This window comes from Camelus ferus, chromosome 8, assembly GCF_009834535.1.
Source record: "Camelus ferus isolate YT-003-E chromosome 8, BCGSAC_Cfer_1.0, whole genome shotgun sequence".
NCBI classification, from domain to species: domain Eukaryota; kingdom Metazoa; phylum Chordata; class Mammalia; order Artiodactyla; family Camelidae; genus Camelus; species Camelus ferus.
The window spans coordinates 54342565-54355971 of NC_045703.1; the positions used below are offsets into that span (position 1 = coordinate 54342565).

The 13407-nt window shown below is 35.4% G+C and overlaps 1 protein-coding gene across 7 annotated transcripts in view; it reads left to right on the plus strand.

The window, feature by feature from the left end:
* ADGRG6 (adhesion G protein-coupled receptor G6) overlaps positions 1–13407 on the plus strand; it is a 125449-nt gene that overhangs the window by 75622 nt on the left and 36420 nt on the right. For all 7 annotated transcript variants that reach the window (XM_032485041.1, XM_032485044.1, XM_032485042.1 and 4 more), the window contains 4 exons: positions 3355–3440; positions 6216–6268; positions 7254–7316; positions 10610–10752. In XM_032485041.1, the coding sequence (XP_032340932.1) occupies positions 3355–3440; positions 6216–6268; positions 7254–7316; positions 10610–10752 (345 nt within the window). The remainder of the gene's footprint in view (positions 1–3354; positions 3441–6215; positions 6269–7253; positions 7317–10609; positions 10753–13407) is intronic.

A 13407-nucleotide genomic window follows, 5' to 3' on the forward strand; every position in this document is an offset into this window, starting at 1 on the left:
TAAATTGAAAGTATGGAATATTTTACATGAAACGTAGATATAAATTTCATTAGGGTTATAAAGACATCGATTCAGGAAAGTGTTTATGGTTATTCTGGTACTTACACCAAGGAGATTTATGATGGAGCAAAAATTCCAGCAACCTCCGAGAAGGCAAAAGCAGCTGAAATTTCCAGTGCATATTTCACATGGACTCCAGCCAGTAGATGGGAATATTATAATTCTAACTAAGTATTTCACTCTTTGTATGAACATACAAAGAGCCTCTGTGGCATTCTCCCTCCAGGACTGGCACATCCTCTGCTGCCCAAGAACGTTTATGTGATGCCTCAGAGCCCTTGACTTGGTGGAGTGGAGCTGTGTCCACTCAATCATGTCATTTCTGACATTCTTGAAGAGAGCCTTGTTTAGTCCATCTCTCTCTGCGTCAGAACCTTCACTGGAGTTTCAACAAAGCAAGCAAATGTTAGAATCAGTTAAAATGGTCTGACATGACCACTTAAAAGGAAAAAAAAAAAACCTCAGATAAGCTTTGATAAAAATGTAGTTCTCCTCTTAAAAATATTTTTAAAATATTTGCAAGTCATCATGTAGTAGAAATGTTTTTAAAATTATGTACTCAAATTTATCTGCCATCTGAACAATTTTGCCACATCCTTGAACCACCTCTGCTATTTATTTAATAGTTTTTTTTCCCTAAATTGACTCATTTTTTACATAAACATTTATGTTTATATGGGAATATTAACACCACCGGTGTAAAATGAAACCAGTACTACTTATTTGAAAATAAAAGTGAAAAGTGAAAATAAATATAATGAAAACAATGCTATTGAATTCTCTCTATATCCTGTTACCTTCCCACATCTCTGCACCTGAAGCCTACATTATCTTTTTTAAAAGGGAGGGTAACAAAGGATTAGAAACACGCTATAATTAAGATTTTTTCCTTTGGTGCACTCAAATTTGAAATAATTGAAAAGAGAATTACTTGTTTACCTTGTGAATAAATGGGATTTAATGTCATGTCCTAGAATATCTAAGATCATTCACATACTGTCAACAATTTCAAATATACTTTTCTTATTCCTTGGGAAACTGATGTGGTAACCATTCTCAGGCCTACGATCTGGTATATTAGAGAACCCTGTTTTGTTCAGTGTAAGAAAGATAGACGCAGCCATCAAATCTGTTATCTACCTTATCCAGTCCTTTAAAACTCTGGACTATCAAAGAGACTTACTGAGTTCATCAGTAATGATGTGCTGGTGTTTGTTTGCCAGTCAGATAGATTTTTTTCAGCATATCAATAAAATTTTGCCTTCCTGGCTTTTGTGAAATGTCCCTGTTTCCTTGTGTAAAGTTCTCTTTGTTGTTTTTCAAATTGGAGTTTTATCTAATACCTCCGATTGTGTACTAAGAAAATGTTTGTCTTTTAATCTACTTTTCATGAACAGATATTTTAGTATATGGGAATAATCTAGGTATTCCTACAAATAACCTTTGTGCCTTTTCCATTACATTCCCAAGAAATGCTCTTAGACTAGTTAACATTTCCATTCCAAATCCTATTTTCCACTCTTAAGGCATCACAGTGGTGCTGCTGAATATGAAACTTCTCTGAGGTCAGCACAAGTAATCCAAGTAAGGAGGTAACTTTGTTAGTCCTTACTGTTGTTCTCAAAAACCTAACTTAAATGTTTGAATGCATCCATAAAATTTCAGAAGTGTGAGTGATTAAAAATACTGATTTTTAGTATTTTGCAGTATTCTCCTGAGAGGGAACGAATACTACTTTTAACACAGCACATGCTTTAGGTCTCCACCTAGTGGTAGCTTGTCAGTTACTTGACCGGCACCTGCGAACTTTCAGGGAATAGCCCTCAGATCCTGATGTCAGTCTAGAATCTTGGACTTCTGCAACTTGAATTAACTCTCAGTCATTCAGAATGTCTGTGACTTGATAGGATGAGATCTATGTTTGATATGATGAGATTTACAGTGGAAAAAGCTTTCTCTCTTTTTTTTTTTTTTTTTGATTTGAATTATTATTTAATTATATTCCTGTAATTGTTTTTCATTCAGAATATTTTTAAAGGAACATAAAATCAAAATCATTAAAATACATGAAGAGTTTTAGAGGCTGGAATAACATAGTGTGCATAAATTAAACTAAATATCCTTGAATTTGTACCAACCTTTTATACTTATAATTACATGTGGGAGTGGTGATTTTTTTTTCTATTTTTTAGCATGAGTTTCTGACCCTTATAGTGGAAAAACATTCCTTTAGGAGTGTGACTGGAATTTGCATTTTGGTAGATTTGGGAGTTCCCAGAGGCATACTTTTGTACTTTAATCTACTACCTGCCCCAAATCTTCATTAAATCCATTCCCCATTGTTATTTAGTTACATATTTCTACATTTTCTATGCATATTTTATTTAAGACCAAACTTAAGCATGAAGAAAGATGACTGACAATAATGCAGAATCAATTTTTTTTCTCTTCTCTCTATAACCTACCATACTTTAAGAGTCTTTTTCTCATTAGCTACTTTTACTGAGGTGTCCTGAAACACAGCTAGAGAGATTTAGCAAACGCTGGCTGGTCAGTTTGATTTTCATTTAAAATATGTATGTGTGTATTTCTACGGCAGACTACTTTAAAGGTTGTGCCCTCTCCCCTCCAAAAAACAGAACCTCTTTCTGACATGGGGTTTTCTCTTAAAAGCAAGGGAGTCCAGTTAAAATTCCACCTGAAAATATATTCTTTCTTTTCTCCCCCTTTACTTTCATACAAATGACTACATTTATGGAATTTTATTTAAATATCTGGTGAAATCCAACCCAATAACTTAGTAGAAGTAAATGTTTTAGTGAGGAGGGGAAGGAGGAAAGAGAGCAAGGGGCCTGGGCCATAAATATGTGATGCCTGGTTTTTTCCAAATTAAGTTCTGCCCATCACCTTACCCAGGTTTTCACATCCCAAACTATCATTCTTCACAATGTATGAAAAAAGGATAATCTTTTGCTACAAGAAATAAAATTGTACATGAAATAAATCACCACTTTTTGGACAGTAGATCGAAATCTATAGAACTAAAAAATACGAAGAAACATGCAGGTGATAATTTAGGAGCCATGGATTATCTGTAAGAGTGAACTCAATGGTAAATATTTCTAAAAAGTTGCAATGGTCAATGAGAATGAAGCTAAAATATCTTAGAAATTTTTTGTACCTATGTAGAAGGTGTTACTTTAAAATTGTATAAAATTATGTCACTGTAAATGTAAGTTAAGTGCATGACTGTAAAATACAATTAATGGACTAAATCCTATTTCCAATGGACAGATGGAATCGTTTATAGGATTTCCATAGTGATTCAAAACATCCTTCGTCACCCTGAGGTAAAAGTACAGAGCAAGGTGGCAGAGTGGGTAAGTGAACTGTAAAATTTCTTCTTTGGCTTTAAACCTTTAATCTCTGGAAATCTGGAAAAGACTCTACTGTCTAATGGAATCCACAGATCGTACTGAAATGTAGATAGTGTTCATTATAAGTATAAAAATAGATATATAAGTGAGATATTGTACTTTTCACAGAAGGAGAGGTTCATGGAATAAAGGACAAGAAATTGAGCCAAATGGACTATTATGTCAAGTAGTAAAAGTGTCACACAAATGGAATAGTATTTTGGGAAGGATCTTTATTGCTATATCCATACATTTTCAGCACTGTTTTAAAAAATATATTTCTTTCTTTCTTTTTTAATACACTCTTTTTGTGGGGGGTGGAAGGGGTAATTAGGTTTATTTGTTTATTTTTTAATGGAGTTACTGGGGATTGAACCCAGGACCCCATGCATGCTAGGCATGTACTCTACCACTGAGCTATACCCTCCCCCTAAAAATATATTTCATTTTTTAAAATTTAATTGAGTGCTTGATTCAAAACCCAAAAAGTACAAAAAGATGTATCATGAATATTTTCCACCCATCCCTGACACCCATCTCTCTGGAGACCCATCTATCTGCTTGGAAGTCACTGTTAGTTTTTCAAGAATTTGTTTGTGCATATACAATAAAATAAGACTGTACATTATTATTTTTTTCATTTTTACATTAAAAGTAGTATATTTTACACACCATTCTACACTGTACTTATTTTTGTTATTTCCAGATTTGCAACATCAGTGCAAAGTGATCTCCCTTATCTTTTTTTTGGTTTTTTTTTTTCTTACTTATCTTTTTTTTTTAACCCAGTGCACAGTGTTCTATTATGTAGCTCTCTAGTCATTTATTTAACAAGTTTTCTATTGTTGGATGTTTAGGTTATAATTTATTTAACCAGTATTCTTTTGGTGAAAATTTTGGTAATACCCAATTTTAAAAACAGACTTAGCATTTTATTTTCTTAAATTTCTTACAAATACAATTTAAGGAATTTTTTTCATTTTCTTCTTCTCTTTATAACACTATCAAAAATGGAATTTTCCATAGGTTTCTATTCTTTCTATTATTTTATAGCATGTTGTGGGACATTGTGCTATCTTTTATATATAGTGTTATTACAGTTCAGGCAATTTTTGTGAAAAAAGTCATTTGGATATACATTCTGAAGTAAGAAAAAATGTCCTTGGTATGGTGACAAAAGAAAGTTGAGCCATGCACTGAGAAGTAGTGGTGACAATACTTTAAAATACATATTTGAATAATGATGGGAAGACATAGTCTTATTTTTAAAGACAATACCTTTTACAACAAGTTGACCACAGGAAGCAAAAGTATGTAATTAATAGAGCTGTTACAGAGTTGGGGGTGGGGGGAGTAAAATTCTCTAATAGAAACCAAAGAAAAATGCTACTATTGGAATAACACATTAACTTCAGTAATCAGTTCAAACACTAGGAGATGCATTTAATTTCTAAATTGAAAGAGGGATTTACTGAATGAGTATAATCTTGCATCCCAGTTTTTGCCCAGCATTGTTCTTTCTACATTTTTAAAGTCAGAATATCTTCAAAAGATAAAATTCTTTATTTTCATTCTCAAATGAACTACTTCTAATGTTATTAATTCTGTAAATTAGCATTCACTAGAGAGTCTGTGCTTTGAGCAAGGTATAATTCTACATTTATATTTATTTTATGCATGGTTTTCAACATAACATCATTCTCATCTGAAGCTAAACTTTAATGGACACCTTTCCCTTAAGCTGTAAGATACCAAAGCACATGTTTGATAACAGAGAAATGTAAGTGGTGTCCCTGATTCATATTATTACTATTTATAATTTAAAAATAATTTAATGCTTCTTGCCAGAATTTCTTAGAATTTGCATTTAATTTTAAAAATACATACAAAGAAAGCTAAATGTGTGTATGAAACAAGACCTAAAAAACTCGTTGGAGGTGATTATATAAATAAGAGAATTTCGTGTCAATAAAGAAATCATGTTTTTTGATTGTATTGTACAATGCACTGTGGAAAGTTTTTATTTACATTGAAGGGAATTCATTGCTTCATTAAAAAAGTCTGGAGCTGAGACCCATAAGGATTGTCAAGTGATCACATAATAATTATAAATAACACAGTTCCCCATAATGTTGAACTTACTTTTGTTTGTTTTTTTAAGTTCTATTTTGTTAATTTATAATTTTTCTTACTACTAATATTCTTATGGGATGATAATTACTAGAGAAACATGTGTTATTACACTTCAGTGCATAATATTCCAAGAATATGGAAGGTGTGTATTGTGCTGATCTTTTCTATGCACCTTTTACAACTAATTTCTTAGCGTTATGGCTAATTTGAAGGCCCATTACAGGCAAAGTAATAACATGGGCTAGAGAGGAAAGTATCGTGTTTCCAGATGGACTTGGGTTCCCATCTGGGATCTGCTACTTCTCAGCTGCAGCCTGGGCCAAGCTATTTCATCACTGTGAAGCTCAGATTCTTCACGCAATGGGTGCAGGGACATTGCGGATAATACCTATCTCGTTAGTTGTTGTAAGAATGAAAGAGAAAACATTTGTTAAGTTCTTGGCATAAAGCAATCCAGCAACTGTTATCTGTACCTTTCTTTTACTCCTCTAGCTCTTTGGAATTTTCCCAGGGTCTTATTCCAATAACAGTTTATGGGAGAGAAGAAGCTGGATTCAATTTTTTTTTTAAGTGTTACTCAAACACCCTTTTCCATTGTATTTTCAGCTCAATTCAACCTTCCAGAATTGGAACTACACGGTTTATGTGGTTAACATCAGGTAAATGATAGAATGGATTATTTGAGAAATAAAGAATAGTGTCTAATTTAATACTCTTCTCCCTCTCCTGATGGTTATACCCACACACACGTACACACAAGTACAGATGTACACACACCGTGTTCGTAATCTTTCTAAAACAACTCTTTGTTATGTAATTTCTTGCACAAAATTTTTCAGTAGTTTAAAAAAATTTTTGATTATAGATCCCATTCATTTTTTTTTAATTTAGCTTGTACTCCCAAAATATACTTGTGGTTTTAAGTAAATTATATATATACACACATGTGTGTATATGTGTATATTCTATAACCAATATGTTGTATGTTATAATGTATCATAAATTAAGAGGATAATTAAATATAAATAGAAGTTCTGTTAGTTGGGATCATCTAGAGCACCCCCTGAATTGCATGCACCCCAGTTTGGAGACTGTTCTTCTACAAGATAAGTCATCTACAGTCTGATTATAACCTAGCTTTTCAAATTATCTCTCTTTTCTATTTAAATATTCCGCTAACTCTCTAGCAGATAGTGTCATCCACCTGTCTTCCTCTTTACCTTGTTTTTACAATTTTTACTTGAATGTGTTTCTAAAGTGTAGTTGATGAACCCTGAACATATAGTCTGTGAACTCAAGAGATGTAATAACATGGAAAAAGGGATCAAGCGGTCAAATCAGTTCAGAAGCTGCATTATTAGACACACTGAAGCAGGCGTCTGTACAGCAGAACCTCTCAGGTTCTTTTGTGTGCTGCTAGGTGTTGTGAATCTTGAAAAGAAAGTGAAGGCACGTGGTTGCCCAGCTGTATCTGGCCGTAGAGCCATTTTGTCTCAGGGATATGAAAGAACTAGAACCTCAGAACACACCTGCAAATACTGACCCAGAGCGTCCTTTCTTCCTCTTTCTCTCACCTCCTCAAATTTTGTTGTTGACCCTGTGGCAGAGGAAGTTGATAATGAATATGTGTATTTGTGTTTATAGTTTTCACCTGAGCACGGGAGAGGACAAGATTAAAGTGAGGAGAAGCATCGTGAATGATCAGAGGTAACGCCCACGAAGTCTCCCAGAAAATGTCACATCCTTTCTCTTGCTCTCTGTTTTGACTGTCTGTAAAGAAATGAAATCAGTGAGATTGGAGAGGAACATTTCAATCCAATAACACGTTTAAATTATTTCTTTAGCCCTAGTGCATGGTCTTTTTTTCTTGTAGTTAAAACTGTAATGTAGCAGACTGAGTAGAAGTGTACATCTGATAAAAATAATTCAGAAGTAGAACATTTATTATCTTAGTAATTCCAGTTTCTTTGTAGTAACCAATTATCTCTTATTTGAAGTTTCAAAGAGAATGTCAAAAAAATAATGTTTTATTTTAAGTGAGGTAGTTATGTACAATATGTCTAGTAATATGGATAATAGGTTCTGAAATATGAGCATTCAAAGCAGTCAGCTAGTTTTCTGAAGTCTTCATTTTAAAATTTGTATCAAAGTTGTGACTTAAGCAGGCAGGTAATTTAATGGGTATGTTCACCATATGTCATCAGTTGGCATATAAAGGCTAAAGTTCAGGGTGCTATGTAGTAAAAAACAATGTAAACTCCTAGATGAAATAAATTTAGTTGTGTTCAGGTATATTGCATCTCCATAGAATAAAAAAAAATTGAAAAGCGAAAGTTTACATGTCTTACTCAGTTTCAGTTGAGTGAATTGAGTTATATATTTACAACCATGATAAAGGAATATAATTCTTTCCAGGTCATATATTCTTGCTATGAGAAGATAATAATAAAATTTCATATGAGAGCTGACCAGAGAGTTTTCTTCTTATTTTTTTCTTTTTCTATTCAGCATTAGAAAAACACGTTTTTAAGGTTATATTTGAAGTTTATCGTTTCTGTATATATTCAACAGACTGGATTGGGCCATCTGATTAGGGAAAATTGTTTTTATTTTCTGGAATTGTTCCTTTTCCTTTATGAGTTGAAGAACAGGAATGTTTTTGTTATATTTTAACACTGTACTCTTGATGGTAACAGGACTGTTCTCCTCTATTTTTTCAAATAATGTCTTCTCCAATCTTTACTGCTAGACCACGTTGAGCCTTGAATAATGGATCCGGCAATAATCTGGGTTTGTTTGTTGGACACTTTGTCTAGCAATTTGGGAAGCCCCATTTCAGGGTATCTCCAGTAGTGTACCCTCTTCAGAGGGCTCAGACTCAGATTCTAATAATGTAATTTTGTAAGAATCAAATAACATATTTCTTGGAAATATAAAATATATTAAACCAATGCCCCTGGAAGCATCATCATCATCATTAGACTCTTCATCACAGCACCTCCTAACATTTGCACAGCACTCATGATTGCAGGCACTTTCACGTTCACTGGCTCATTCACTTCCCTTTCTGAGTCACCCCCCTGACATAGGTGAGGCAGGTAACCTCCTGCCCTTTCAACCAGGGACAAAAGTAAGACCCAGTGAATTGCCCAAGATCAGCCAGCCCAGGTGAGAAGCCAGGATTTCTGACCTCTTGCTCCCAGCTATGGTCTCACTTACTGTGGTTCTTCTACTCCCTGGCAGGACTGAAATCAGTCATCACGAGTGTATATCAGCACCTTAGAAACTCTTGTTTGAGGGACGTGTAAATTCATGGACTCTCAGTTTCCTGTCTGTGAAACTGTTGGGTAGAATGAACTTAGTGTCTATGAGGAAATCTACGCATTTGGTTTTCCTTGGGTCTGAACTCCTGGCAGTGGTTAACATTTGTTCTTATTGTCTCTACCTCCACCTCTTTCTGCTCCCTGTTGTCCTTATGCTTCCTGATGGACCTTTATAGTCTCTCACAGCTTTTCTCAAAACCATAGTCCACTAGTCTTACACTCTTTTCCCCAACCTTTCTCTCAATCGGATTGTAACGCTTACCGCAGACCTGGCTTTAGAGAATGCTATCATGCTCTATCGCCCAGACAGACAGGAAACCAAAGCCCAGAGATGGTTTATTCAAATAAAGAGTGATTGATGGTAACAACAGATAGAACTGGGTTTTGCAGAACCGTAAAATAGTTTCGGTTTCCAGGATGGGAGAGGAAAACAACACAGATAAGAACTGTGAAAACGCCTGGTCATTCTTGAATTGCTGAATCTGAGTACTCAGTACCATCCACAGTACGTTGTACTGTGTTCTCAGTATTCAAGGGGAGTGAAAGATCACGTTCCCAACCATAAGTTCTCAGTTACTAGAGTGGCGAAGCTTAGCTTCCAACAATAATTTAATCAAGAGATACTATTATTATAGGCCATTTAAAAAATTAAGATATCACAGTTCACCATTATATTGCCATCTATGCTTGTCACATCCTGAAATATGGCTTACATACGAACATTAAGCAGTAAATCATTTTAGAGATAAATAGCTTTTCAGAGTGAATTATTAAAATTGTAGGGTACGTTGTTCTTGAGATCAGCACAGATATTTAAAAAACAGGACCATTTAAAAATTTCACCTAACCCTGAATAGTAAATATTTCACTTACTCTTTTTTTAAGCACCACAAATATGTTAATACTCTATTTCTTTTATATTGATACCCACAGTATTTCATAAATAAAATATACCACTACCTCTCCACTGAGGACTTAATAGTTATTTGAGAAACACTACCATTTTGACTTTGGCATCTTTTGATTTCTGCTCTTGACTACAGAACAGAAAGTTACATTACTTCCAATTGTAGAAACAAAGTTTTGATGGAGCTTTTTAGGATATGTCTCTGCTTCTCATAGAGATAATTTCTTTTTAAAGATGTGCAAGCTCAGACAGTCTATAAACTTCTTCAGTAATATGCTGGCCAATCACCCAAAGTACTAGTAAATGCTTCATGGAGATAGGAAATCATTTATCACATTCTGGAGAAATTGTAATATATTTGTAAACAGTAACACTCAGTAATCTCAAAAGTTAAATGTTTTATCAGATTAGTTGAAATTCTAATTTTTCTTTAAAAACTTTATTTTTGGCTATAAAGAAATAATGTAGAATTAACCACAAATATGACCCTTTCTTGCATGTATGCAATAAAGTATTAAAGTATTTTTCAAAAGAAGTGGGGTGGTATTGATAATACACACAATATCCCATAAAATCTATTCATATTGGGATTCTTTTACATTATAATTTGTGCAGCGGCAGAAATCTGAGTGCTCTGGCATATTTCCTCAGTCTCAACACTTTGTGGTCATCCTCCTACCATGATATCCAAATGTTCTGTTCTTTCCACCAAAAATGCAACCAACCAGTCAACAACGCCAACAACAATTCTATCTGAATTGATTTCCTAGGTTGGTGATTTGGGCCCTTCTGGTTTACAATGCTACCGACAATCCCAGTTTAGAAGGAAGAACCATTCAGCAGAAGCTCTTAAGGAATAATGAGTCTCTGGATGAGGGTTTGAGGCTACAGACAGTGAGTGTGAGGCAGCTGGGTAAGTGCCTTTGACTTTTTGTAGTATGTATTTTACATGACTGCATATTCGGGTGTAATTGAAACAACAACAAAAGTACTCTTCCTTTGTGTTTGCTTATTTAAAGCAATTTTTTTCTGTTGATGAAGTTCATCCTATTGGTGACATTGTAACACGTGGGTGACACAGTTAGCATAAATGTATCAACTTGATACCTATGAATCCAAGGGGATGAAAGAGGCAGACGAAAGTTTATACTGTATTTTAGGACGTATTATGAAAATACTAGGAATATGAGCAAAAAATGCCAAGATAACCTTGACCAGAATTGACTTCACTTTAGGAACAAAAAGAGTTGGTATGTATATGTGTATGTGGGAACTCTAATGAGGTAAATCTTACAAAAGGCAATTTCTTGTTATAAAACATCCTCCTCTCTTAGGTCCTCTACGTCTGTTAATGATACCACCATCTTTGCAAGAATGGCCCAGAAATCTGGGAGTAATCTGGGACCTAGATTCAGTTCTCACTTAGACACAGTTCACGTCGTGAGCCCCAGCCACAGGTGTGGTACTGCCAGCCCTTCCTCAGACATGCCGTGCTCTTTTTTGCCTCCTCCCTGTGTCTTTGCCCAGCTGCTCTTCTCTCCTCTCACTGTCCACCGATTATCACCTCCGTAGTATTAAGGACAGCCCCAAGTCACCTCTTCTGTGGAGCCTTTACTGACGTCATCATGTACAGATAGATATCACTGCCTTTGAGCCTCCACTTTGTGCTGTTTCCACATCCCTAGAGCACCGTACACATTACAAGGCCATTGAATTTGACTGGGCTTGTTTGTGTTCTTACATATACTTTCTTTAAACAGGGATTTCCTCCGGTTTGAGAACATGTCTTAGTTTTCTCCAGCACCTTCCCTCCCCACCTCCTCCCAACTACTAGCGCATTCCCCAGCACTTAAATACCTGAACAAATAAATGAATGAGGCTAGAAGGGAATATTTGAGAAAGGTAAATGATCAAAAATACGGATAACTAAAAGTAAAGTTACTGTTCTAATGTTATGACGACCATTGATTAGGTACGTTAGTAGAGATCACAAGAAAAGAAGACTTTGACACTTCCCCCTCTATACACAGGCAGAAGGTTGAAGTGGGGGCAGCAGGTATTCCTCACCCTCTACAGGCGTGATTGTGACTGAAACCAGAATCACTGTGTAATAAAGGAGCAGGCATCGTTGGTTCTGTGAGGAACTACCCATCTCTAATGCATCAACGTACAATTACAGTTGCCTTCCTCCCCCCATTTCCACAGGTTCTGCTCTGTAGATTCAACCAACCTTGGATGGAAAATACTTGGGGGAAAAATTCAGAAAGTTCCAGAAAGCAGAACTTGAATTTGCTATGCCTGGTCAACTATTTACCTAGCATTTACATTATGTTCATAGCTATTTACATTGTATTTGGCATGATAAGTAATCTAGAGATGACGTAAAGTATACAAGAGGATGTGCATAGGTTATTGTAAATTCTGCACCATTTTCTACAAGGGACGTGAGCTTCCTGGGATTTTGGTATCCCCTGTGTGTTTGTGTGTGTGTGTGTGTGTGTGTGTGTGTGTGTGTAGGGGTTGTGTTCCTGGAACCAGTCCCTCCAGGACACTGAGGAGTGGCTACACAAAGAATTCAGAGGGTAAAGAATGCAAATCATCATTATCATTAACGATAACATTTTCTGAGCCTCTGTAGGAAAATGCTTGCTAACTTAATAAACAGAGCTCCTTGGGGATGAGCAGAGTACAAACGCTGCCCTTTCACACATCGGGGTCTCCACAAAGAAGTGTCTTGATGAAGGGTGTTTGTATATGACAGAGAATCCCCACGTGGACCAGCCTTATCTCTGTCCTCAGAGGCTGAAGACTCTCAGCACAGCGCTCTCTGCATACTGAGCCCTGTGATTTATACCACTTAATTTAAATTCTACACTCTATTGTTTCTCTGCAAGTGGGTCTATGAAGAAAAGTTTATGCCAATTGAGGAAGAAAAGGCCAAGCCCTGACAATTTAAAGCTCAGAATGTTGAAGGGAAAGTCATTTAAATGTTCAGTTGGTGACTACAGTACTGGTTCCCAGTAGTCTTAGTGTAATTCGCTATTTTCCAGAACTGAAATACAAGAGTTTGTTGTTGCTGTTGGTAAGAGTATTTTTATTTTGATATTTTTAAAATGCAAAATCAGAGTCATTTATGTCATGACACTTGCCCAGAGAATTTTCAAATGACAAATGGGATGATTTGAAGATGAACGCGTGCGTGTGTAAGCCGTGTGGCTCTGGCCCGCTGGTGCCTTTTCCCCATCCCCTCAGCAAACTTTCAGGCAGAAGACACTTTTGGAGCAGCTGGAAAATTTTTCTATAAAATATGCTGGCAACGTAATGACAATACTACTGAGGCACTATTTTATGGACTTCCCCTTTGAAAAATATTAAATTACATTTTTAATTTTTCAAGGCTTTTTATTTTATGCAGTGTTTATTTTTTGAATAAACCCCTATTTTACTAATTTTATCTGCTAATGACTTACATTAGAATGATACTGTATGTTTCCTGTTTATACTCACATAGGTGTGTTTTTTTATTTGATAGTTCTGTAAGGTGTAATTTTGAATATGAAATGTACTT